Source organism: Hippocampus zosterae, chromosome 12 (genome assembly GCF_025434085.1).
Source record: "Hippocampus zosterae strain Florida chromosome 12, ASM2543408v3, whole genome shotgun sequence".
NCBI lineage: Eukaryota > Metazoa > Chordata > Actinopteri > Syngnathiformes > Syngnathidae > Hippocampus > Hippocampus zosterae.
This window is the reverse complement of record NC_067462.1, coordinates 5,841,225-5,867,756: the sequence shown is the minus strand read 5'-3', so window position 1 is coordinate 5,867,756 and position 26,532 is coordinate 5,841,225. Positions and strand designations below refer to the sequence as shown.

The 26,532-nt window shown below is 44.8% G+C and overlaps 1 protein-coding gene across 3 annotated transcripts in view; it reads left to right on the top strand.

The window, feature by feature from the left end:
• zmp:0000001200 (dedicator of cytokinesis protein 9) overlaps positions 1-25,682 on the top strand; it is a 63,957-nt gene extending 38,275 nt beyond the window's left edge. For 2 of the 3 annotated variants that reach the window (XM_052081618.1, XM_052081617.1), the window contains exons 5-53: positions 512-581; positions 2,906-3,001; positions 3,268-3,402; positions 4,841-5,015; positions 5,241-5,293; positions 5,745-5,819; positions 5,906-6,046; positions 6,304-6,516; positions 6,612-6,734; positions 8,002-8,084; positions 8,214-8,336; positions 8,467-8,546; positions 8,642-8,829; positions 8,915-8,980; positions 9,062-9,154; positions 9,233-9,356; positions 9,441-9,559; positions 9,706-9,792; positions 9,925-10,014; positions 10,569-10,684; positions 10,767-10,836; positions 11,231-11,356; positions 11,441-11,512; positions 11,888-12,034; positions 12,129-12,212; positions 12,342-12,453; positions 13,912-14,090; positions 14,189-14,305; positions 14,614-14,725; positions 14,832-14,965; positions 15,362-15,473; positions 15,576-15,642; positions 15,729-15,776; positions 16,990-17,129; positions 17,676-17,791; positions 17,872-18,009; positions 18,089-18,271; positions 18,416-18,529; positions 18,615-18,832; positions 19,677-19,732; positions 19,810-19,916; positions 20,001-20,123; positions 20,662-20,775; positions 21,502-21,648; positions 22,593-22,803; positions 23,105-23,295; positions 23,928-24,028; positions 24,123-24,261; positions 25,556-25,682. In XM_052081618.1, coding sequence (XP_051937578.1) covers positions 512-581; positions 2,906-3,001; positions 3,268-3,402; positions 4,841-5,015; positions 5,241-5,293; positions 5,745-5,819; positions 5,906-6,046; positions 6,304-6,516; positions 6,612-6,734; positions 8,002-8,084; positions 8,214-8,336; positions 8,467-8,546; positions 8,642-8,829; positions 8,915-8,980; positions 9,062-9,154; positions 9,233-9,356; positions 9,441-9,559; positions 9,706-9,792; positions 9,925-10,014; positions 10,569-10,684; positions 10,767-10,836; positions 11,231-11,356; positions 11,441-11,512; positions 11,888-12,034; positions 12,129-12,212; positions 12,342-12,453; positions 13,912-14,090; positions 14,189-14,305; positions 14,614-14,725; positions 14,832-14,965; positions 15,362-15,473; positions 15,576-15,642; positions 15,729-15,776; positions 16,990-17,129; positions 17,676-17,791; positions 17,872-18,009; positions 18,089-18,271; positions 18,416-18,529; positions 18,615-18,832; positions 19,677-19,732; positions 19,810-19,916; positions 20,001-20,123; positions 20,662-20,775; positions 21,502-21,648; positions 22,593-22,803; positions 23,105-23,295; positions 23,928-24,028; positions 24,123-24,261; positions 25,556-25,681 — 5,854 coding nt within the window. In that variant the 3' untranslated portion in view covers position 25,682. Of the gene's footprint in view, positions 1-511; positions 582-2,905; positions 3,002-3,267; positions 3,403-4,840; positions 5,016-5,240; positions 5,294-5,744; positions 5,820-5,905; positions 6,047-6,303; positions 6,517-6,611; positions 6,735-8,001; positions 8,085-8,213; positions 8,337-8,466; positions 8,547-8,641; positions 8,830-8,914; positions 8,981-9,061; positions 9,155-9,232; positions 9,357-9,440; positions 9,560-9,705; positions 9,793-9,924; positions 10,015-10,568; positions 10,685-10,766; positions 10,837-11,230; positions 11,357-11,440; positions 11,513-11,887; positions 12,035-12,128; positions 12,213-12,341; positions 12,454-12,616; positions 12,647-13,911; positions 14,091-14,188; positions 14,306-14,613; positions 14,726-14,831; positions 14,966-15,361; positions 15,474-15,575; positions 15,643-15,728; positions 15,777-16,989; positions 17,130-17,675; positions 17,792-17,871; positions 18,010-18,088; positions 18,272-18,415; positions 18,530-18,614; positions 18,833-19,676; positions 19,733-19,809; positions 19,917-20,000; positions 20,124-20,661; positions 20,776-21,501; positions 21,649-22,592; positions 22,804-23,104; positions 23,296-23,927; positions 24,029-24,122; positions 24,262-25,555 lie in introns of all 3 variants that reach the window. The other variant, XM_052081616.1, reaches the window with a different exon arrangement.
• Positions 25,683-26,532: the final 850 nt, after the last annotated feature.

The window sequence follows — 26,532 nt, the reverse complement described above, 5'->3', positions numbered from 1 at the left end:
CCTCTTCCCTTAAGAATATCACATTTGCATTCATTTTGTTTGAATACGATGTTGATGACCTTGGCACGTCCGTTGTTGCCAAACGCCTTGGCGCTTCGCGCAGACAGTCGGGAAGTTAAAACAATGCATCGTGACGTGAGTTGCCTGTTAAAAGAATTCACATAAAGTCCTCATCAAGTGATTCTCAATGGTACTTTTCCTTTCTTTTTTTTCCCCCCCTTCAACTTTAGTGGGCAGAATACACCCTGGCATGTTTCCATGAATAGTCTTAGCTGGAAAATGCATTTACCGGAGTGGCCTTCTTACTTATAACTGCTTTTAGGCGGCTGTATAGCATCCAAATCATTTATGGAGTCATTAGCTCACCCGCTAAAACAACAAATGGCCCCTACTCCATATTTGAAGTCCTAATCATATTTTAGTTAACGTTGGTCAGAATTTCATTTAGGTTTGTTTTGTTTAAAAGCTGCCTTGCTGTGTGTATCATGACACTGATTCTCACAATTGACAGCAAAGTTTCCAGGCCTGAAAAACTGGCGGTCCACGTCTTTGAAGTCGACGAGGACGTCGACAAAGACGAGGTGAGTTGAGACAAAGTGAGGCCTCGTTTCTGTGGAGAAAAGTTTGCATGTTTGCGATATTTATTTTTGTATTTGTATATTGCATTTCTTTTCAGTAGGGCATTTTTAATGAATCTCAAAAATCAAGACGAACACAATTCCTTCCAGGATACTTTTTGACCTCCCACTAATGCGTTGGATATAATCCATTCCTGTGCCCCCCCCCCCGCCTTGAAGGAATTTCATGACGATCATATGGCGCATCTCCACAAGCAGTAACTGCTTTGTAATTACGGCAAAATATAGTGCTTTGTTGCAAAGTATAGTTTGTGGTGGTGTGTTGCAGCAGGACTCAACATACTTTGGTATGCATTGGGGGGGGCTTTCTTAAGATGACCACATACAGCTGGAGAATAGTCTAAATATTTATTTTCCAACAATGGGTGTGATTTCCTCATGTAGTCTCTTGAAAATAGAACGTTTAATTGAATGAACATACTGCGATTGCCCAAAGTCAGCTGGGACAGCTATTTCCATGGATGGATGGACAGAAAATAAAGAAGAAAGGGGGAAAATGACATCATGTAATCGCGTGTGACTTGAAAGCGCGCGTGCTGTAGGAAAGCAGATGTTCTTTTGCTGCGTCTGAGCACCTGTTTGATTTTTAACCATCGGTCACTGACACTCGCCAGCAACATTGTGGAGATTTAAAGATTCACCCATGGTCGCAGTGGTTAGCAAGTCTGCCTCAGAGTTCCGATGTTCTGGGTTCAAATATCAGTTTTGGCCTTCCTGTTTTTGGAGTTTGATTGTTCTCGCTGCGCTTGCGTGCATTTTCTATCGATTTGCTTGATGTATGAAAGTGTCAATTATAGTTTCAAGGTGTACCCCGCTTGTCTAACCAAAGTTAGCTGAGTTCAGCTCACCCGTGTCCCGAACAGAAAACGAATGGGTGGAAAGCTTACCCCCCCCCAAAAAAAAATTCACAAATAAATAGACCACCTTTCTTTTTAGTCGACGTGTCGTTTTTAGGCGCTAATTTAGGTCAGAGGAAATGAACCTGCTGAAATGTTTGCCTCTCGGGGTGTTGTCTAGACATTGACGAGGACAATCAGACCGTGAATTCTTCCAGATGGTTTGCAAATTTTTCCATTAGGACCATTACCAATAAGGCAGCACTAAAATCTCTCCTTTTTTTTTTTTTTTGCTCCGTAAGCCCGAGTAAAATATAAAGGAAAAAAGAAAAAGGAGGTGATGTTGGACCACAACACCAACATCTTGAAAGGTCGTTCAAACTTTGCAGTACCTGCAAGTGTGTGTGTGTGTGTGTGGGGGGGGGGGGGGGGGGGGTTAATCACTTCTCAAGTTACTGTAGCGTAATATTCATGCAAGGCTGATCCAAAGCAGGACTCGCCGTGGAGATTGTCCTCCCCTTCCCTCACATCATTCCTTCCTCTTTTGGTTTTACTGTATTCCGAAAGCTCTTCACCACCGATGTAAAGTTGGAATGCCTTCTGGCAAAGGTCATAGTTTCATACCGCCCCACCTTTGAATTGTGCAAATAACCTGAGAATGAGATGCTTTCACGATCAAGATCTCACTGTTTATTTGGGCTAACACGCAGAGTTTGTTTAATCTTCTCCTGCCTGCTTATTTGGACTGAATCAGACCCGCACCACATTGGACTCTGTGCTTTCTCAAAGCCAGAGATCACAAGCTTTCCGACACAAGTGAGGCAGTTCTTTGGCGGGTTTCTAAGCAGCCGCGATATAATGTTCTCATTCTATACTTTTTGGGCGGCCCGGTAGTCCAGTGGTTAGCACGTCGGCTTCACAGTGCAGAGGTACCGGGTTCGATTCCAGCTCCGGCCTCCCTGTGTGGAGTTTGCATGTTCTCCCCGGGCCTGCGTGGGTTTTCTCCGGGTGCTCCGGTTTCCTCCCACATTCCAAAAACATGTGTGGCAGGCTGATTGAACACTCTAAATTGTCCCTAGGTGTGAGTGTGAGCGTGGTTGGTTGTTCGTCTCTGTGTGTCCTGCGATTGGCTGGCAACCGATTCAGGGTGTCCCCCGCCTACTGCCCGAAGACAGCTGGGATAGGCTCCAGCACCCCCTGCGACCCTAGTGAGGATCAAGCGGCTCTGAAGATGAATGAATGAATGAATGAATTCTATACTTTTGTGTAGCCTTCATTCTTTTGCCCGTTGGTTTGAGCCCTTCCGAAACACGTAATGGATGAACCTGACTCGACTGTACCTTCCGGTCTTTCCGACAGAGCATTTTCAAAAGGTTTAATCGACCGAAAAGACTCACTAGATGCTTATCGATCTTTTCTTGTCGCTTCCAGGATACGGCCTCACTTGGATCTCAAAAGGATGGGATCACCAAACATGGCTGGCTCTATAAAGGCAACATGAACAGTGCCATCAGTGTTACCATGAGGGTAAGAAGGAAAAAATGGTTTCAAAGGCTCGGCGTTGAGACGACCGCTGCCAAAATTCAATGAGCCTGTGAACGCTGTCTGTTTTCCTATTCAGTCGAGTTAATTTTAGAAAACTGCCAACAATATTGACATACTGACCAGTACCTCTCTCAGAGACACGGCTATTGTTTTATGACCGTGAGGTCATAATAGCAGATAATTGAAATAACACCGAGCGCAGTTGCAGTCTCACAGCTAAATACGAGTGTCTGTTCTTATCACATTAGTCATTCAAGAGGAGATATTTCCATCTGACGCAGCTGGGAGACGGCTCTTACAATTTGAACTTCTACAAGGATGAGAAGATTTCCAAAGAGCCTAAAGGAACCATTTTCTTGGATTCCTGTATGGGTGTTGTTCAGGTAAGCATTTTACTACTCTGAGCTGTCAAACCACAATGGCCCTGAACCGAGGCAGCGCAAGATATGAGCAGCAGTGGGGGGCACTGAGTAGTCAAAAAAAAAATTCCAGAAGTGAATTATTGTCGCTAGTGTTAGTGTCAGCAGAGAAGGCCTTGCTGGCGACGACCGTCCATTTCTCAAAGTGACTCCTTAATCAATGTTGCGCTGTGCCACCTTGAATCTAAACGCAGGCTTGGGGGAATCCTTATCGCGTGGAACAGCTTGAGACGGCAACCCCATCAATCCAAGCTTATGAGGCAGCCTCTCTCTCTCTCAGGTCGAACGTCATTGGCTTCTGACCTCACAGCCCCATTTTTCTCGCCTGTTTATTTCCGACAGTTAGCCGAACGGCCTACAATCAGCAAGCATTGAGCCCGAACCTGCACATGTTTAACTCTGTCGGCGCAATGGTATTTGGAGTGACATCATGCCGAGGCTCAAGCTGCTCTTGCGCTTTAAGATTCCAAGACACTTTTATTGATATTTGTTTTAAACCACACAAAGAACTGAATGCGCTGTTTAGAGAGTTCGGATAACGCTGAGAAGTGGAGTCGCAGCACATCTAAAGCGCTGTAGCCGATCATTGCGTCAGTTTATGAAATCCCCACTTTTATTTCCTCACCAAACACTCCTCCCTGTGTTTATTCAGCAAGCCTGCAGATAATATCCAACGACCCTCCTCCCCTCTGCTATCACCGCCCCGGTGTTATCACAACATGTTAGCAACACCGCAAAACATGACAATCCACTTCAGTCTGATAACGATTGCTAGTTGTTTTTTTTTGGGGTTGACAAACTGCAGTCGAGTAAAGCAGCTTTAATTGAGTCCGAATCCCTGCAGACACAGTGAGCCCCCCCCCCCCCCCCCTCACACACACACACACCGCCCCTTCGTATTACACTGAGATGGAAAAACTCCTCTATTCTTAAACCGCCCTGCCCATATGATTTCGGTGACGGCTTCCATCTGGGTGGTCCTGGCCAAAAAGTGACTCACATGCTATATAGATGCCTCATGCTGACTTGGTCAACTAGTTCAATCCGTGACGCGGTGGATTAAAAAAAAATTGTTGTTTCTGTTGATTTTTGTTGCTTGGCAGTGATGATGACGTTAGCAATAAAGTGAAGCAAGATGCTGTTTGATCAGGTCACGATCGACTAGAATCAAAATGTTCTCCGGTGATTTGGCAATAACAGCTTAAGAGGTTTGAGGGCAATGGACACATCTGGATTTCCAATTACACGTTAGAAAATGAATCTGTTTAGAAAAGGTGCTAGAAAATGATCAGGGGGTTTTTTTCCCATCTTGGCACGAACGGTTTTGCACGGCAGCGTTCCAATTTGTCCGTTTCCTTAAGACACAAATTGCCATTTTGTCCAATCTGACACCATGCTGCAGAATAACAAGGTCCGGCGGTTTGCTTTCGAGCTGAAGATGCAGGATAAGAGCACCTACCTGCTGGCTGCCGATAGCGAAGGGGAGATGGAGGATTGGATCAACACGCTTAACAAGATCTTGCACAGCAGCTTTGAGATCGCCATGCAGGACAAGAGGAATGGAGACAGTCATGAGGGTGGGTATGCCCGTCGTATTTATACCGGTAATTGTTCTTTTATTGTCCTCCTCGGGTGTTTACGTCCTATAAAAGTCGAATTTTTATTAGCCTCTGTATCTTGTCTTTTATGTCTATTGCCAATTTTACACAAAACGAGAGACCATTTTCAGTTGCAGACCGAGAGGGACCTTTAAAGGAGTGCGTTTTGAAATACCATACAATACTTTTCGTTTGCTTTCCTAGATGATGATCTTGGGAAGTCAGACAGTTCTTCTGGCAGTCTGGACAGTTTTCAGGTACCGTAGCTTCTCTGTCAAGCACCTCACCACAGAAATATGCTCGATTGAAATCATATCAGGAGATCGATACGAAAGTACTGTGTCGCTTGAATTTAGCTTCATCTGGCTTAATCTCGTCCTGCATTTAACGCAGAACTCTTTGTCATGAGCCTTGACTATTATCATTATGGCGGAGAATGATTTTAATCGTTTGAATTTTTGAGTCGTAGTCAGTGGGAGCTCAGCTGCAAAACAGCTTTCCAGTTGAAATTTTTGCTGAGCTGTAATCGTCTGCGCCACCTGAAACTGTAAAACGTATATATCCAATTTCCAGATGTGCCCCCCCCCCCAAAAAAGTCCTAATGATTAAACCACCTTACAGAAAAGCACTACAGTGAAGGGTGTGACTATTTTGTAGAAATGCAGACACGTTGTCCTTTTGGAAACCAATCTTTTTTCTACTCCTCAGAGTACAAGAGATATCGAGTCAAGGATGAGGAACGAGACCAGATTGAAGCTGTTCACCCTTGACCCTGACACACAGGTAATTATGTCCAAATACTTCACATCCAAGTACTTCTTCAAAAGCAGTGTGAGTACATTGGGCTTAGTGTGTTCTATTTTCTTTAGAAACTGGATTTCTCAGGCATAGAACCAGATGTGAAGCAGTTTGAAGAGAAGTTTGGCAAGCGCGTGCTCATTAACTGCAATGACCTCTCATTTAATCTGCAAAGCTGCGTGGCCGAGAACGAGGAGGGCCCAACAACAAATGTGAGTTTCCGTTTGCCGCCGACCATAAATCCGAGAAATGTCATGATCTGCATGACTAAATACGTAAAAACGGATGGCTGGTCTTTCCAAGACTGTTTTGCCGCTGAAAGAGTGACAACCACACGACAAGCTTTGCCCTAGACTGTCTCCTTCCGTCCATCGAGAGCTCAACTTGCTTTTTCTTCAGTCAGACCCAAACATGCTCTTGGTATAGCTTGTCACAAATTCAACGCTCTATTTTTACTTATTATCTTTAGGTGGAGCCGTTCTACGTGACCCTGTCACTGTTCGACATTCAAAATGGAAGGAAGATTTCATCTGACTTCCACGTGGACCTCAACCACCCATCTGTCAGGGGCATGATGCCCAATTATGAGACTCAGTATATAAACGGTGGAGGGGAAATCATCCCCGAAGGACCTCGATTGATCCACGGAGTGCCAGAAACCGTCATGCGCTATCCCCGTCAGGTAAAACGAAACAAGTCTGAAAAACATATTTTCTTGTTCATCAGGTTGACACGTTTCAACTCTTAATTGCCCTTTTGACTCATTTGTCCTGACAGGGAGTGTTTTCTGTAACATGCCCTCACCCTGATATCTTCCTGGTGGCTCGCGTCGAGAAGGTGCTGCAGGGAGGAATCAATCACTGTGCCGAGCCTTACATGAAGAGTTCTGACTCCACCAAGGTGTGGACCATTACAGTTAGATACGGTGCTTCACGAATTCCTTGCGGCCCCTGCCGTAATGAGACTATCCAACGTCATGAAGTGTGTTTATGCAGATACTGAAGCTTTCGAGGTGTTGGAAATTGTAATGGTAATGAGGAATTTCAAATTGAAATCTGCTTTTCGACCTTGCAATGACTAAAGTCAAGTCAAGTCAACAGTATTTCTCGAGCACTTTCAAACAGCCATCGCTGCATACAAAGTGCTGTACATGGAGCGATTTAACATGCACATAAACAGTAAGACGAATCGGTACTAAAGGCGGTAGAAAGCACCATGCAGTAAAATCAAGAGCAAATCTAAGTCATGCTGAGTCGAACGCCAAAGAATACAAGTGAGTTTTGAGGAGGGCTTTAAAGATGGGCAGCGAGGAGGCTTGCCGAATGTTCAGTGGGAGGTCATTCCAGAGAGAGGGACCAGCAACAGAAAAGGCTCGATCCCCTCTGAGCCTCAGTTTAGTTCTTGGTACTTCTAATAATGTCTGGTCCACAGACCTGAGGCGCCGGGCAGGTGTGTAGGGGCGGATGAGCTCAGAGAGGTAAGGTGGCGCGAGATTATTTAGAGATTTGAAAACAAAGATTAGGATCTTGAAAATAACTCTAAAATGAATGGGGAGCCAGTGAAGGGATGCCAGAGTAGGAGTTATGTGCTCCCTCTTACGAGTACCAGTCAAGAGGCGAGCAGCGGCATTATGGACCAGCTGAAGGTGCTTAATGGAGGACTGGCTGACTCCAAAGTACAGGGCGTTACAGTAATCCAGCCGGGATGTGACAAAGGCATGAATTACTGTCTCAAAGTGTTCATGTGAGAGGAGAGGTTTTATTTTGGCCAGCTGTCTAAGGTGAAAGAAGCTTGATTTAACAAAGGCACCAATTTGCCGATCAAGTTTGAAATCACTCTCTAGTTTAAGGCCCAAGTTTGAGACCGTTGATTTCAGATAAGGAAGACAGGGGGCCCAAGTCTACAGGATAGAATGTACAAGGGCCACTGGGACCAAATAATATCACCTCTGTCTTCTTTTCGTTGAATTTCAAGAAATTTTGTGCCAATGAAATGTTCTCCTCAAAAATGCAAATTAAAAAACATCACATCTGGGATTCAACAAATGTGAATCACCCTTTTTTTTTAATTGGAGCTGTGTCATAAATTGAGCGCTGTACTACATTTGAGAGCCAATGGACATGCAGAATACATCCATTGAACAATTATGTTCTTGTCTACTCCCCAGGTGGCTCAGAAAGTCCTGAAAAACGCCAAGCTGGCATGCAACCGCTTAGGCCAGTACAGGATGCCTTTTGCTTGGTCAGCCAGGTACTTGCTCTTGTTGACTTGGAACTATCACTAGTATTCAATTTTTTTTTACATCCACCAGAGGAACCCGTGGATGCACGGGATTCCCAGTCATCGGTCAGCACTGACTCCAGATTGTCTCTGTTGCAGGCCACTTTTCAAAGATGCTTCTGGGACTCTTGATAAAAGTGCTCGCTTCTCGCCTCTGTACAGGCAGGACAACAACAAGCTGTCTAATGACGACATGCTGAAATTGCTGGCTGACTTCAGAAAGTCCGTATTAGTCTATGATAAAAATGGTCCTTTTCAATATCTGTTGGAAAGCTTTTCAATTGACACGAAAAACAAAATGTGTGCTCACGCCAAATGCTAGCCGATGTATAATAACATTGTTTCATTTCAGGCCAGAGAAGATGGCCAAGCTGCCTGTAATCCTCGGAAACCTTGACGTTACCATCGACAATGTAGCCCCCGACTTGACCAGTAAGCGCTCAAATGTCACTTCTTGGTCAAATCAGATGTGACTCATGTCACCTACTGACCATTTATTTGCTTTCCCTCCGTGCTGCTTTTTGCAGATTGTGTTACCTCATCCTACATTCCCGTGAAGCAGTTTGACGTGAGCGAGAAGAGTCCCGTCTACTTTGAGGTGGAGGAGTTTGTGCCATACATCGCCAAATGTTCCCAACCTTTCACCATCTACAACAATCACCTCTACGTCTACCCCAAATTCTTGAAGTACGACAGCCAGAAGTCCTTTGCGAAGGTATCACGAGTACTTATTGAGTTGAACACCCTCAACGGCAACATGTTTCAAGTGCACCTCGTGACTTGGTGCGTTCTGACCAAAGGCTCGAAACTTGGCCGTCTGCATCGAGTTCATGGACTCGGATGAGGAAGATGCTTTACCGATTAAGGTAAATGTGTCCTAATTTTATTCTCAAAGGACAATTTCAATCTTCACGAGCTTCACCCCGGACGTTGCAATCATTTCACAGTGCATCTACGGGCGGCCCGGAGGACCTCTGTTTCGGAAAAGTGCCTTTGCTGCGGTATTGCATCATCAGCAGAACCCTGAGTTCTATGATGAGGTAATTCCTACATACATACAGCAGATATCGCCACGTCCAGTCCGTGCCAGAATGTTTGTGTTTTTGCGTCTCTCCCAGTTTAAGATTGAACTTCCAACCCAGCTCCATGAGAAACATCATCTGCTTTTCACTCTCTACCATGTCAGCTGTGAGAGCAACAGCAAGGCCAGCACGAAAAAGAGAGAACAGGTTGAAACGCAAGGTAGCCAAATTGCGGCGGCATCGTCGACTGTTTAGAGTTCTCACTGAAATTGCCGCCCTCTTTACGTTCCACATCCTTTCTCAGTGGGTTACGCCTGGCTTCCTCTGCTGAAAGACGGCCGTGTGATCATGAACGAGTGTCACGTCCCCGTGGCGGCTAACCTGCCCGCTGGATATCTCAGCTGCCACGAAGGTGCCAGCAAGGTAATTCGCTCGGGGGTTTAGGTGTTTTATTGTGGCGCGCACCCGCACTATCAAAGAGACTACTAGAATTGATATGATATCTTTTGTATTTGATCCCATTCGAGTATGTAAAATTGTCAAATATATGCATCTTGTTTTACTTTTAGCATTCAGGCCCCGAAGTCAAATGGGTGGATGGAGGCAAACCTTTATTTAAGGTGTCGACTCACCTTGTGTCCACCATTTACACTCAGGTTAGCGTTCTTCTGCTGTGATTCAACTGCGACCGATCACACTGATCTGAATCGAATACGGATTTGCACCACTTTGTACGTTGGCCCCCCGTCGACCTCACAGTGAACTGACAACCCCGCTTTGTGTTTCAGGATCAGCATTTGCACAATTTCTTTCATCACTTCCAAAGCATAGCATCATCACCCCAGGCACCTGGAGGCGAACTGGTCAAATACCTGAAGGTTAGTAAGCGGTTAATTTGCCGTTATCGTGGCCACTGCGCTACTTGTATGCAGGCTCGGAGTCGTCTCAACACGTTGATGGTGTATGCCTAGAATTTGAAATGACACATTTGCCCCTTTTGTATCTCCTTCCAATCATACAACCGCAGCCAAAACACACTTGACTCATGACATCTCGGAGGCTCGCTAAGACTAATGTTTACATTCGCGTTAACATCTATGAACAGGTTAGAGTCCTCATTTTAACCTAGCATCCATGTTTGTTTGTTTTTTGCAATGTGGCCTTTTTATCTTTGGACGGGAACATTTTGTTGTCCGTTAGTTATGATTACCTTTTGATGTCAGTGATCACATTTTACACAACTTGTTATGCTCATTAGCTTACTCACACTTTGCACAGAGAAGCTAAAAACATACCAGTCGACACCCTAAATTGCTAGCCAGTGTCACGCCGCGCCTCCCGATGCCTCCAGAACATCAACGGTATAGATAATGGATGGATGGTGGCTGTAATTATCCTTCTCAAACATACCTCTTCGCCACTGTTTCATCAGAGTCTGCACGCCATGGAGAGTCACGTGATGATCAAGTTCCTGCCCACCATACTGAATCAGCTGTTTAGGGTGCTGACCAGTGCTAGCCAAGAGGATGTGGCGGTAAACGTCACCAGGCAAGTAATCTTCAGCTTACCTCTCATTCATTAAAAATCCTCTTGGTCAGGCCCTCACACCTTTTTCTTGTTGGTCTTGTAGAGTCATGATCCACATTGTCGCCCAGTGTCATGAGGAGGGATTGGAGCACTACCTGAGGTCCTATGTGAAGGTTAAAAAAAAAAACCCAACATTGCTACTTTCATTTCCCTCACAGCATGAAATACCCACCGACCGTATCTCCTTAGCTAGCTAGTAGCTATCAAGGTGGCTAGCCAGCTAGCCACGTGAGGAGGAATTGGAACACTAGCTGAGGTCATATGTGAAGGTTAAAAAAAAAAAACATTGCTACTTTTAATTTCGCTCCCAACATGAACTACCTATCTACTGTATCTACCGAGCTAGCTAATAGCTATCGAGGTAGCTAGCCAGCTATTTATTGTTATCTATTTCTTTATCTATGTTGTTTTTCCCAAACATCCAACCACACAGCCATCTTTCATTGATTATCACAGTTCATCCTCCGGAGGCTTCCTCTTCATTATCATTGTTTTTTTTTTTCCCAGTTTGTTATCAAGACCGAGTCATACACAGCGTCCACCACCCGAACCGTGCACGAAGAGCTGGCAAAAGCCATGACTGCCATCCTGAAGCCTTCCACCGACTTCCTCACATGTAACAAGCTGCTCAAGGTGATATATCGGTGTTTTTCAAAGTTGATTTGCGTGACTGCGCAGTCTAATATTATGTGTTCATCTTGTTTCTCTTCCCCGCAGTACTCCTGGTATTTCTTTGAAGCCTTAGTCAAGTCCATGGCTCAGTATTTGGTTGAGAGTTGTAGAGTGAAAGTAAGTTTACACATGAGGTTGGAATGCGAGTTGATTTAGAGGTCAATGTCTGATTCGTGACAGCTCATCTCCCTCGGCTTTCAGTTTAGCATCACGTCAAGTCTTGTGGATAGCCACAGCACCACAAAGTTAACAGCAAGTTTATTCAACACTTACTCAGCGTGCAGTTTAATTTGCTGCATTTGTTCCTACCCCATAAAGCAACCGCATGCGAGTGTTTGTTATCCATACTTATGGACAAAAAGTATTCGAACGCCTAGTAGGAAGGAAATAGATTGAAAAAAAAAAGGATTTTCACCACGTCTGTTTTTAAGAACCAAAGTCTTCATGTTGTCCGGGAGTCTCACGCGCCCACATTCCGGTTGTGCCCATCAGCTGTCTCGGAACCAGAGATTCTCAGCATCCTTCCATCACACTGTGGAGACTGTGGTCAACATGATGATGCCTCACATCACTCAGAAATACAAAGACAATCTCGACGCAGCCAGAAACGCCAACCACAGCCTGGCTGTCTTCATCAAGGTGTGCGCTCATCAGTGCATACGACTTTAACTTGAGTTCCAACCCGCTGTCCTGCAATTTTTACACATCATTTGTAAATACTGACAAATTTCAGCGCTGTTTCAACCTGATGGATAGAGGTTTCGTGTTTAAACAAATCAACAACTACATCAACTGCTTTGTGCCGGGAGATCCAAAGGTATGTCCTTTTATTATTATTAATTAACGTGTAGACAAATTACGGTGCAAATTTTGTTTTAATGACCGGATAATTGTGAACTTAATTACTGTTACATGTTCTGTTTATTGTTGTCTTTTCCGAATGCAGACGCTGTTTGAGTTCAAGTTTGAGTTCCTGCGCGTCGTGTGCAACCACGAGCACTATGTTCCTTTGAACCTGCCCATGCCTTTCGGAAAGGGAAGGATACTGAGATTTCAGGGTAAGTGAGTTACGATCAAGGTTGAAAGTGGACCTCATGAATTTGCAGTGTGAAGCCATTTTAATATTTGTTGTTGTTGTTGTTGCTGCTCTTGCATTTTCTGACTTTGCCTTCCTGTTTTTCCTTACTTCTTTTGTCATGTATCTTTATAATCTCTTTTAAGATACAGTGGAGTCATACGATACTCCAGTAGGTAGGTGAAAGGTTTGCTGCTTGCATGCCAGGACACTTAAATCATTCTGCCTTGAGCCCAGAATGTACACCGAGATATAACGGGGCTCTCATTCCCGTCCATCCTCGAAAATCAAAACGCAACATTAAATGTCAACTTGTATGCAAATGAATTAAGCAGATGCATAAAGGTTTCAGTTATTGACAATTCTATGAACATTGTCCACAGTCATCACTGTTAATCGGAAAGAGCGGCTCACTCTCACACCAGGAATTTGCCAAACATATATTCCAATTTATTATTTTTTTTCTGGGAAATAATGTGATTTATTTCAGGCCACAACATTAGGTACACTTACCCGATCAAACAAGATCTAATACGGGAGCTGCTCTTAAATCTTAAAATTAGCAATGCTTTTGACTGCCTGTTAATTATGTTTACATTATGTACGATGACAAAATGCTTTTCTCCCAAATTGGCATCATCGTATTTTTGTCATTTTAAAAAAATATTGCTCAGCTACACAAGCAAAGCTGAACCAAATATTATACGGCACTTTCATTATAACAGTTAAATGCTGCTGCAAACTACAATTGTTGTATCCCCTGCATATGTGTAGGTATGCGTGCGTATACAGCATTTCTTGGACATGCTCAGGTCCACGTACTCGTAAACTGTCCTCACTAGCAAGACAATTTTGCACACTAGTAGAATAACTGTCTTACCAGTACGTTTTTTTGGCACCGCTGTCTGATATTTTTTGGACTCAAGTAGGACAACTTTGGCATAATAGTAAGACAACTACAGTACATGTTATTGGTGAGGCAAAACTACTAGGAGGCATCTTGAGGTTACTAGTAGAGTCCAAGAGGCTACAAAGGCATGACACATGCCTCTTAGTTGGCCCTAATAACGTGACAAGTGCAGCACATTCGTTATATAGTAAGGTTTAACGAGTTGGCCAAATATGCACACCAGTAGTGAAAAAACATTCCGAGTCATAGTTCTAGTCGCCATAGTTCTAGTCGTGCGCAGAACTGTCTTACTAGTGAGGAGAAAGGGCGTACAAGTTCACGGACCTTAAGATTGATCAATGCTACAACGGCCTTTCATGTGATTTGATGAGGTTTTATTTTGCGGCTGCAGTCTGCATATCTCCGAAGTTATGTTTGCTTCCGATTTAATTGTGTCAGATTCAAATGAGATTAGAAATATTCTATTTCCACTGACTGGTCGGTGTTGTTTCCTGTGGCCTAATCTCCTCTGCCTGCACTTCCTCCCCTCAGACCTCCAACTGGATTACTCGCTGACAGATGACTTTTGCAAGAACCACTTCCTGGTCGGGTTGCTTCTCCGGGAGGTCAACGCGGCCCTGCAGGAGTTCAGGGAGATTCGACAGATAGCCATCCAGGTGCTGAAGAACCTGATGATAAAGCACACGTTTGATGAGCGCTACACCTCCAAAGTAAGTGGCGCCTTGTTTCCTCGGGGCTTGTTCAGTGATTCACCTCTGCGCCCGTTTGTTGCTATAGACTTTCGCTGACTGATTCATGTGCTTTCCAGAGTCAACAGGCGAGGTTGGCGACCCTCTACTTGCCTTTGTTTGGTTTGCTGCAAGAGAATGTCAACAGGCTGAATGTGAAGGAAGTGACCCCCTTCACGGTCAATCACTGCAACAATGTAAGGGCGACACCAAGTGGCCTCTTTTGGAATTACATGTAACTTGCACCAAAATCATGACGCAAATCTTTGACCTGAACTTGTTTGTGGAAACACGAAAAATAATCAATCCTTTTCAAATACTACTTACCATAATTTTAGTGAAATTAATTAACCAATCACAGGACCCAAGTCGGCAACCAGGCGTTTATATCACATTCTTTTGCATGGTTAGTTTAATAAGCACTCCGGTGAGGATATTTGGATTGTCAAATGATTCCGCTCTCTACGCTGGTCTTCAAATATTAAAATCATCTTACTCATATCAGAATGGAAGAGAAGATTCCCTCCTCACCAACGCTTTGATGACGCCACCCAGATCCAGCACTTTTTTGGACACCAGCTTGCACAAAGATGTTTTTGGAGCCATCTCCGGCACTGGTGAGTTAAGAAATGCTGATGGAGAAAAACTCAATAGTGGAGGAAACTTAATAGTTCACAAAAATAAAATCAATGCATTCTTAATCATTCCTCCTGTTTCTTCTAGCCTCCCCTCACACATCCTCCACACCCAACGTGAACTCCGTGCGCCATGCGGACTCACGAGGCTCCCTCATCAGCACAGACTCCGGCAGCAGTTTACCGGAAAGGAACACAGAGAAGGGCAACTCGTTAGACAAGGTATCATTTCACACCCACCCTGAGGTCCGTGAAAATTAGCACTAATAATCTGCAAGTTGCTTTGATTTGTTTTGTCTCAACTGTCTGATAATGTTACAGCTAACATACTGAAGTGTTTGCTATCTGCAAAACTGCACACTGGATATTTACAAGTAAGATAAGATAAGATAAGAAATCCTTTATTTGTCCCACAATGGGGAAATTTACAGCCTCCAGCAGCAAGAATGTATGTAGAAAGAAGAAGAGAAAAAAAAAAAAAAGTACAGTCTGGCTAATGAGAGCCAACAATAACTTCAGTCATAACGCCACAGAAAAATGGAATCTTTGAGCTGAACGTAAACAAACCTTTGCCTTAATATAATCAAACGTTTGTAAATGGGATTGTGTGTGTCACAGAGCCAGCCCGCCTCGTCACTGGGCAGCCTGCTCCGATGCGATAAACTAGAGCAAGCAGAGATCAAGAGCTTCCTCATGTGCTTCCTACATGTGCTCAAAAGCATGTCTGAGGGTGAGATGTCTTTGGTTTTTTTTGTTGTCTTTTTTGTTTTAATCCTTTCACCTGAAACACCAAAACTAGACTAAATGGATCTAACTAAATGTAACCCTGCAGATGCTTTGTTCACGTACTGGAACAAAGCTACAACTGCTGAACTGATGGACTTCTTCACGCTTGTCGAGTAAGACATCTCAACAAACACATCTTGCCCTTAGGGCTCATGTTTGTTTTATTTTCATAGACTAATATTCCTCTCCTCCCCATCAGAGTGTGTCTCCATCAATTCAGATATATGGGAAAGAGGTACATCGCAAGGTAAAGTCATTGTGTAAAAATGAGACCTTTTAGAAAATGTTTTTTGCTAGTTTTAAAGGATTTCACACATTTGGTTGTCAATTAAAACCATTAACGGGTCCCTTTTCATGCCTTATTATTGGATGATTTAGAATGTTTTCATCCAGAATGGAAATTGAATTATTGTTTACAGTCTCTATTTACAGTGGTGTAGAAATATACTTGATCGTACTGAATGGGATTTCTAAAAAATGTCTTTGATTGCACAGATGTCCAATGAGTCGAATGTGTGAAATTCTTTCACTCCCAAGTTGTCTCATACAATAGTAAATGAAAAATATAGTCGACCAGCTCCGCATTGCCATATAATAATAACCTTGTCATACCTATTATAGATTTGTTGTACAGTACTTAATTTCGGTGTCTTGGTGTAAACAGTGAACGATATGAAATATTATGAACTAACAGTGACTGGATGTTCAATGTCTTACCTCAAAATGGACCCAAACAACTTTGGGGGGGGGTCAGACCTCAACTAGCGGGGTCTTTAGGTGTTTCTTTCTTTCTCTCTAACTCCCACCGCTGTTTCTCTACTCACAAAAATGCTGGCAAGTTTAACACTGTGAATTAAAAGCTGGCTCCTGCCCCCCTCCTGCTTGGGTAAGCCATCTGCGTGGAATAGACTAATGCATGACTCCTTTTCTCTTTCTATTTTTGTTGTTTTTGTTTTTTGAGGTTGCAGTGCAGTGATGACTGTCATGACGATACGCATGTCTGCCTTTGACTGTTTGCTACAATGCTGTACCGCTCGATGAATTGCTTAGCCATCGCATGTGTCACTATTTAACTGCAACGGCGGTGTTACACTTGTTTCATGGAAACTTTTTTGTGGGGCAGCACTATGTGGGCTAAAATATTGAAACGCAAGTCATGATGAAAAAAAAAAAAAAAACAAGAGTTGGGCTTAGTTCGCACTGACTTTTATCATGTTTAAGCATACCAAGTCATGTCCACAGAACCCAGTATTGACATCATGTTACTTTCCATTAACTTCTGACCATCAACGTCCTGTTTGACATCATTGCACCAAATGACTGATGTTATTTCTATGAAAGAATAGAAAGAATTCCGTATGGTCCATTGACTTCCGAGTGATTTTCATAAGTCATCTGCTAACTCTGATCCGCTGCAGAGTCTGTTTGACTCATCAATCTCTGTCCTGTTTCCTCATCAGGAACCAGGACGGCGGGGCAGGTCACGTAGCTCATGAGCGGAAGTCTCAGACTCTACCTGTGTCCCGTAACAGGGCGGGAATGATGCATGCCCGCTTACAGCAGCTCAGCAGCCTGGATAACTCATACACTTTTAACCACAGTAAGTGCTCTCCATACACTACCGTATTTTCCGCACTATAAGCCGCACCTAAAAGCATTCCGTTTTCTCTAAAGCCGGCGGCGCGCCTTGTAATCAATATTCTGATTTCTTGGATGTAATATTTTCAACGTTTGTTATAGCTGCAGCGGTTGAGAAAGCTCGATATAAATAAAGCTGTATTGAATTGTATTGTATTCCCTTTAGTGTAGCTGCATCTCGCGGATGCATAACGCACCCGCAGCCACTATTGTCGCTTGTATTCTATGCGCCTTATCATGCGGTGCGGCCCTATATCTCAAAACAGTTTTTAAAAAAGGCCATTTTAAAAAAAGGTGCACCTTATACTCTGAAGCGCCTTATAGTGCGTAAAATACGGTACTGTGAATTAACTGCAAAAAAGTGACATTTATGGTGGAAAGTGTCATTTTGTTTTCAGGCCACCTTTCGTTTATCCTTTTTTTTTTAAACCTTATTTTATCCTCTCTTATGCTATACGCTGAATATGGAATGAAATGGGAACATGCTACAGCCGTCTGCTCTCTTTAGCTTACAGTCACACGGATGCAGACACGTTAAATTACTCGCTGCTGGAGGCTAACATCGCCACGGAAGTGTGCCTCACCGTCCTGGATACCCTCAGTATCTTTATCATGGGTTTTAAGGTAAAAAATAAATAAAACTCAAATGACATCACAACTCTCCATAGCGCGTGATGAATCGTCTCTCTTCACTCTTATCCTAGACCCAACTGTGCGCCGACCACGGTCACAGTCCACTGATGAAGAAAGTTTTTGATGTCCACCTCGCCTTTCTGCGAATCAATCAGTCGGAAACCGCCCTCAAACAGGTCTTCACCTCACTGCGGACTTTCATCTACAAGGTGGAGACGAGTGTTTTTAAATCATCATCGTCGTATCCGAAGCCTGTCATTGGAGCTCACACCGCTTCTGTCTTTTTAGTTTCCCAGCACGTTTTTTGAAGGCCGCGCCGACATGTGCGCCGCGTTCTGCTACGAGATCTTAAAGTGTTGTAACTCCAAACTGAGCTCTATTCGCAGCGATGCCGCCCATCTGCTCTACTTTCTCATGAAGAGCAACTTTGACTACACGGGGCGCAAATCTTTTGTCAGGACACACTTGCAGGTGGGATCATCTTCCTCTACTTGTGTGCTTTTAAATCCCGAATCTGGGATATGCATTTTACAGCAAATTATACGAACGCTGAACTTCCCGACTTTTCTTAATCCACGCCCGAAAAAGAAAACCACTTTCATTTTCATTTTTTAGGTGGTGATTGCTGTAAGTCAGTTGATAGCTGATGTCATCGGTATTGGGAGTACTCGCTTCCAGCACTCCTTGTCCATAATCAACAACTGTGCCAACAGTGACAGAACAATCAAGGTCATATTTTTTTTTATAAGTCATTAGATGGTAATGTAGCTCTAATCAACAAAAATTAAAGAAAAAAAAAATTGTCCCGCAACAGAACACAGCCTTCCCATCCGACGTGAAGGACCTGACCAAGCGTATCCGAACCGTGCTGATGGCCACCGCTCAGATGAAGGAGCACGAGAGAGACCCGGAAATGCTTGTGGACCTCCAGTACAGCCTGGCCAAGTCTTACACCAGCACACCAGAGCTCAGGAAAACCTGGCTGGACAGCATGGCTCGAATCCATGTCAAGAATGGAGATTTGTCTGAGGCCTGTATTAAAAAAAATTGTAGTGTGTGTGTGTATATATATATATATATATATCTAGAGAGAGAGGGGGGGGGGGGGCTGGTAGTCCAGTGGTTAGCACGTCGGCTTCACAGTGCAGAGGTACCGGGTTCGATTCGAGCTCCGGCATCCCTGTGTGGAGTTTGCATGTTCTCCCCGGGCCTGCGTGGGTTTTCTCCGGGTGCTCCGGTTTCCTCCCACATTCCAAAAACATGCATGGCAGGCTGATTGAACACTCTAAATTGTCCCTCGGTGTGAGTGTGAGCGTGGATGGTTGTTCGTCTATGTGTGCCCTGTGATTGGCTGGCAACCGATTCAGGGTGTCCCCCACCTACTGCCCGAAGACAGCTGGGATAGGCTCCAGCACCCCCCCGCGACCCTCTCTCATATATATATATATATAGAGAGAGAGAGAGAGAGAGAGAGAGAGAGAGAGAGAGAGAGAGAGAGAGAGAGAGAGAGAGAGAGAGAGAGAGAGAGAGAGAGAGAGAGAGAGAGAGAGAGAGAGAGAGAGAGAGAGAGAGAGAGAGAGAGAGAGAGAGAGAGAGAGAGAGAGAGAGAGAGAGAGAGAGAGAGAGAGAGAGAGAGAGAGAGAGAGAGAGAGAGAGAGAGAGAGAGAGAGAGAGAGAGAGAGAGAGAGAGAGAGAGAGAGAGAGAGAGAGAGAGAGAGAGAGAGGCTATTCTCTCTCTCTATCAGCCTAGTGGTTTATTACACCTCTGGTTCATCATGTGTCAGATTTTTTAAAAGTAGATTTAGACCTCTTTCCTGACTTAGAGTCGAGAGATAATTGAAGTCCCTGACTTTGCTGTTGTCACTTCTTTACAGGCGGCCATGTGCTACGTCCACGTGGCAGCGCTGGTGGCAGAATACTTACGGAGAAAAGGTCCTCCTGTATTCCGAAGCTCACCCGTCGCACTTGAGCTACTTTGAACTGATGGACGCATGGCATCTTTTCCGCAGGCATGTTCAAACAAGGATGCTCGGCGTTTGAAGTCGTGACGCCGAACGTCGACGAAGAGGCCGCCATGATGGAGGATGTCGGCATGCAGGACGTCCACTTCAACGAAGTTGGTTTTCAACTCCCGTGATTCTTTGATTTGCTCTGAATGCAAAAGTGCACTGTGTAATTATTATTTAAAAAAAAAATTCAGGACGTCCTTATGGAGCTTTTGGAGGAGTGCGCTGACGGCCTGTGGAAAGCCGAGCGTTACGAGCTCATCTCGGACATCTACAAGTTGATCATCCCCATTTATGAGAAGCGGAGGGACTTTGAGGTGCGCGGCCTTTCGGGAGGGCGGTTAGCTACACCGTAGCTCAGGGGTGTCCAAACTTTTTGCCAAATTGATTGATTTGAAACATAAAATGTATCACCATGACTTTTCAATAGTCACAAAACCTTTGACTCGAACAACAGGGAAATGAACAAGCAATACACATATCCACAACTGCAAGGATCATTTGAAATGTGACATATCAGTCAATATAAACACGGAGTGATGTCTTGTTAACTCGTGAGTGATGCCCTCTAGTGTCTAAATGCTATTACTCATTTAGTGAATGCTATTACTCATTTAGCCACTAGAGGGAAGCAGTACTCTATGAAACATCACTCACCAGTCTACGAGATCTCAGTCAATGCAACACGTGTTCCATTGCGCCCAAACTGTGGGCCAGACGGCACTGATTTTATGACAAGGGCCGAGGGCCGGATGCAATTCGGCCACGGGCCGGATTTGGCCCCCGGGCCGGACTTTGGACATGCCTGCGGCGTAGCTGTTTGTTTCTGTAACCCTTTTTTTTTTTTATGCGCAGAAACTGGCCCACCTGTATGACACGTTGCATCGGGCTTACAGTAAAGTCACAGAGGTGATGCACACAGGCAAGAGGCTGTTGGGCACCTACTTCAGAGTGGCCTTCTTTGGCCAGGTTAGTTAATCACTCAGTTCGATATTCAGGAAATGTTTCACGCATTGTATTTTGTTGGTGTTGCTTTGACTTTTTTGGGTGTTTTTTTTTTTTTTGTTAATGTTACCTAATGCAGAGGTAATTCTTACTTAATGCATTCTAACACCATTTTCTGTTTTGTTTTTTTTTTCGCTCTCTTTTAAGGCAGCGGTAAGTTGCGCACTTGCACCTCGCTTAGTGTGTCCGAGCTACCCGCGTGTGGTGCTGCGGGTGCTGTTGTCCGTGGCGCATTTATCGAAACCGTTGCCTGCCTCAGCTTCTGCGTTTGTCGCATGGCAGCTTCAACATGCGTTCCGTATCATTTGGCATACAAACGATTCGTTTCTGCGTCTGTTTACTTCCACCTCTCATTGGTGTGATGATACTTTTAAAAGACTTTCTCCTCTCTGCACAGCAATAGCATTACCGGTTTACTAATTCAGAGGCTGAGGTAAATAAGTGTGATAGGATTCTCTGCGTTATGGGTCAAAACGTGTCTTTGTCGTTCATGGGACGTTCGATCGCGACGCTGAGATGATGCTTTACGACTCCTGGGTGTTTTCTTTCAGCCGGGCGTACCTCATGTTATGGTCTGTGATGTTTGTTTTGATTTGGTGTACTTTGGACATGAGGAACTGGGTTGATGGACGATTTGATTGGACTCCCGTCTGGTTCGTGTAACCCAGCATGTGTTTTGCATCTTCATAGGGGTTCTTTGAGGATGAAGACGGGAAGGAATATATCTACAAAGAACCCAAGTTCACGCCGTTGTCGGAGATCTCTCAGAGGCTGCTCAAGTTGTACTCTGACAAGTTTGGCCAAGAGAATGTGAAGATGATTCAGGACTCTGGAAAGGTATTAAATAGTATTAGCGTATGGTCCTTGTCCTAATATCTGCTAATTGGAAAATTACTTAGAGGTCCAAACAGTAAAAAACTCTTGGCAGCAACCTCACACTTTCATTCCCACCTACGGGCACTTTAGAGTCTTCATTGAATCTATTATGCTAATTTTTAGAATGTGGGAATACAGTAGCAAGAGAAATTTCATGTAAATATGAGGGGGAATACACAGGTTCTGAAAAAAAAAAGCCAAAGGCTACATTTTTTTTAACCCAGAATGTTTGGAATGTTCATTCATTCATTCATCTTCCGTACCGCTTGATCCTCACTTGGGTCGCGGGGGGTGCTGGAGCCTATCCCAGCTGTCTCCGGGCAGTAGGCGGGGGGACACCCTGAATCGGTTGCCAGCCAATCGCAGGGCACACATAGACGAACAACCATCCACGCTCACACTCACACCTAGGGACAATTTAGAGTGTTCAATCAGCCTGCCATGCATATTTTTGGAATGTGGGAGGAAACCGGAGCGCCCGGAGAAAACCCACGGGGAGAACATGCAAACTCCACACAGGGAGGCCGGAGCTGAAATCGAACCCGGTACGTCTGCACTGTGAAGCCGACGTGCTAACCACTGGACTACCGGGCCGCCCTGTTTGGAATGTGAGGCAGATATTTTAGCCAAATGCTTCACCTTGACATCGGTCGTTCAAACACGTCAGTGAGTTGGCCCACTGACGTTATTTACATTTTCACGAAAGAGTATATTTTATCCTATAGTATACCGCATTTTGGGGAGAGTACTACTAGTGCTACATGGGCTCGATCTCATGAAAGTACAGTTCAGCTGTATTTGATATTCCACGTTCAGGAAAAAAATGTATTCAAAAATAATTTGGCACTTGCGAGTGAAGGAAAGCTGTCAAGGGAGTCACCAGTGACAAGTGTTGTCTTGTGCAGATCAACCCCAAAGACCTGGATTCCAAGTATGCGTACATCCAAGTGACCCACGTGACGCCTGAGTTGGAGGACAAGGAACTGGCAAACAGGAAGACGGATTTCGAAAAAAGCCACAACATCCGCCGCTTTGTGTTTGAGATGCCTTTCACCGTGTCGGGCAAAAAGCAAGGCGGAGTAGAGGAGCAGTGCAAACGCAGAACCATTCTAACCAGTAGGTGACCCTTGACCCCCCCCAAGTACTCTTCGGCTTGTCTGTTCCATTACTCACTGTGAGCGTCATTCACTACAATCCACCGTTGTCACGTGTCGTTCGCACATGCGTGAACGATCTTGATTAGATCCTGAACGTGTCAGCTCGTTTCTCCCCAAGGACTTTTCCGAAACCGCAATCACACTTGTATATATTGCTTTATGGCGTAACAAATCCAAAAGTTCAAGCGCGGATTCTTATCTTTACTATCTGTCATTGTTGGGAAGTTGGTTCACCTGCCACCTCTGTCGCCAACCCGCAGCCACGCACCGTTTCCCCTACGTGAAGAAACGGATCCCCGTGATGTACCAGCAGCACAAAGACCTCAGCCCCATCGAGGTGGCCATCGACGAGATGAACAAAAAGGTGGCTGAGATCAATCAGCTGTGCTCATCCAGCGAGGTGGACATGATCCGACTGCAGCTCAAACTGCAGGGAAGCATCAGCGTCCAGGTCAGGACATCAAGCACTCGGAGGGGGTTCAAATATTTGTGCTTGACGATACTCTCAACATGGGCCAAGATGATATGATCATTTTCAATTTAGTCATTTATTTTTTCTATTTTTTTTAAATACCCTCCAGTTTCTGTAAAGCTTATCCTCAGGTTCACTGGTGAGCTGAAGCCAAGATGACGCACACAAGCAAATTACCATAACGTAGAAGTTGCTTTCATTCATTCATTCATTCATTCATCTTCCGAGCCGCTTGATCCTCACTAGGGTCGCGGGGGGTGCTGCAGCCTATCCCAGCTGTCTCCGGGCAGTAGGCGGGGCACACCCTGAATCGGTTGCCAGCCAATCGCAGGGCACACATAGACGACCAACCATCTACGCTCACACTCACACCTAGGGACAATTTAGAGTGTTCAATCAGCCTTCCACGCATATTTTTGGAATGTGGGAGGAAACCGGAGCACCCGGAGAAAACCCACGCAGGCCCAGGGAGAACATGCAAACTCCACACAGGGAGGCTGGAGCTGGAATCGAACCCGGTACCTCTGCACTGTGAAGCCCACGTGCTAACCACTGGACTACCGGGCCGCCCAAGTTGCTTTCATTACGTTCTAAATATCGCCTTTGTGCAGGTGAATGCCGGACCGCTGGCGTACGCTCGTGCTTTTCTGGACGACGCGAGTGCCAAGAAGTATCCGGATAACAAGGTCAAACAGCTGAAAGAAGTCTTCAGGTGAGAGGTCCCCCCCCCCCCCCGACAGATGTGAACTTTGATCTTCATCACGCCCCTTTAATGCATCCCCGACTCCTGTCGCCTTGGCACGCAGGCATTTCGTTGAGGCGTGCGGCCACGGCCTGGGGATCAATGAGCGACTCATTAAAGAAGACCAGCAGGAGTATCACGACGAGATGAAGGCCAACTACAGAGATCTAGCCAGAGAGCTGTCCGTCATCATGCACGAGCAAGTGAGTGCAAATGGTTTTCAAAGTCCCGACAAAATAAGATGTCACCTAACACGCATGTTGATGATGCTATTTTCTGTTTTCTCTTGGTGCTGACATGAGCAGATTGGATGGTAATGATATTATCCTAATTGTTGTTGTTGATTGGTCCAACCAGATCAATGCGTGCGTGTGTGTGTGTGTGTGTGTGTATGTGTGTGTGTGTGTGTGTGTGTGTGTGTGTGTGTGTGTGTGTGTTGTCCTCTAACATAAACCGAGCAACAAAAAAAAATGAATCTCAAAGGTTTTGGGGTATTCGTCATTTCACGGGAATGACGAATACCCCAAAACTTTTGAGATTCCTCCAGTTTCCAACCGAAAAAGCACGAGAGCTTTTTAAAGGCGTAAACCTAATTTGAACCTCTCTAAACTTTTGAATGCGCATTATGTATGCTCTATGAATTTTGGTTATAGTGCATTTCATTCATTCATTCATCTTCCGAGCCGCTTGATCCTCACTAGGGTCGCGGAGGGTGCTGGAGCCTATCCCAGCCGTCTCCGGGCAGTAGGCGGGGGACACCCTGAATCGGTTGCCAGCCAATCACAGGGCACACAGAAACAAACAACCATTCACACTCACACTCACACCTAGGGACAATTTAGAGTGTTCAATCAGCCTGCCACGCATGTTTTTGGAATGTGGGAGGAAACCGGAGCACCCGGAGAAAACCCACGCAGGCCCGGGGAGAACATGCAAACTCCACACAGGGAGGCCGGAGCTGGAATCGAACCCGGTACCTCTGCACTGTGAAGCCGACGTGCTAACCACTGGACTACCGGGCCGCCCTAGTGCATTTCAATGAGTTACAATTTTGCTCAGATGAATTCGATGATCATAAAACAGCTCATTCTTTAGCCCCGATAGCAAAATTATCTCTTCTCACACACACGCACACACACACTTATCTTGACTTGGCTGCAATAAATAAGATCAGTTGTCCCACTCACATGTTCCACCCCTCTTTCCCTATGAATGTCACAGCTGGCTTGATGTGTATCATTTTTTTGTTTTTGTTTTTGTTTTTTTGGAGTGTGTATGCATACCCGCAGGCCACCGTCTGATGCATAACTGTGTGTCTGTCCATAGTTTTTTTTCATCTGTGTGTTTATACAGTTTGAAGGATGTGGGGCAAATGTCAGTATCGTCATGTGTACTCATGTGCCGCTATTTTGTGGACCCAGTGACGAGCTGCACTCGCACCAAAAGTCATCTGCATTCTCATCGAATCTTTGTATCGATTTTGACTTTGCCTTCCAGATCAGCACCGTGGAAGACAGCCTCAAAAGCCCTCTTCCCGACTCGCTTCACATCTTCAACGCCATCAGTGGCACTCCAACGGGGGCCACCATCCAAGGCATCCCCAGCTCTTCTTCTGTGGTATGAAGAGCCCGAAAGCAGTCAGGGATGACACCAAGGACCTCCCGCAGGCACGGACTAAACAGTTGTCGCCGCTCACTTACTGGTCTCGACGATAAGAGCTCACGACCGCGTGTATTTTGAAAGAAGAGGGGAATCTGGGATCGGGGAGGATGTCTCCAAATGATGGGATGTCGTTTTAAAGTTTCTCTTTGCGGATGCTTGTCCTCATGTGATGTCATTAGCGTTCATTTTGATCAATCAGTTGTGTGTTTGTGTACAGTACGCTTTTATAATTCACTCGATTGATGTATACATGAGCATTATATGCAGCATACGTGCATCACCATTGTACATTGTTATATTTCTACAACTTTACCCTCCTGTTTCTTAGCCAATATGAAATTGCCTCACTGTCTTGGGAGGGTTTTAAGACTATTTAAAGCCATTGCATCCAAAAAAAAAGGGTAGACAGAGTTGTTTTATTTGTGTAAATATGAAAAGAAAAAAAGGAACGTGTGCAATATTTGCAAAGGATGTTGTTGTGTGGAGCTCAATACACTGTACAGATGTTTTTCACCTGCCATGCCAAAGCAAGGAGGGATGGAACCTTGACACTGCGCCTACAAGGGGGCCATTTGAAGCTTTTACCATTTTAGTGTTCATCCCAATGAAATTGTCTTTTATATTTGGGCACCAGTGAGATTTTTTTTTGTATTTAACACCAATCACAGTTCTGCTGTAAGCTGATGTTCCCCCGCTGCTTTTCTTTTCTTCTTGAAATAAAATACACTTAATTTCTCCGCATGTGTACGTGCGTGCGTGTTCAGTGTCTCTTTGGCACAAGTTGTCTTGTTAGGAATGTTTTTATGGAAGCG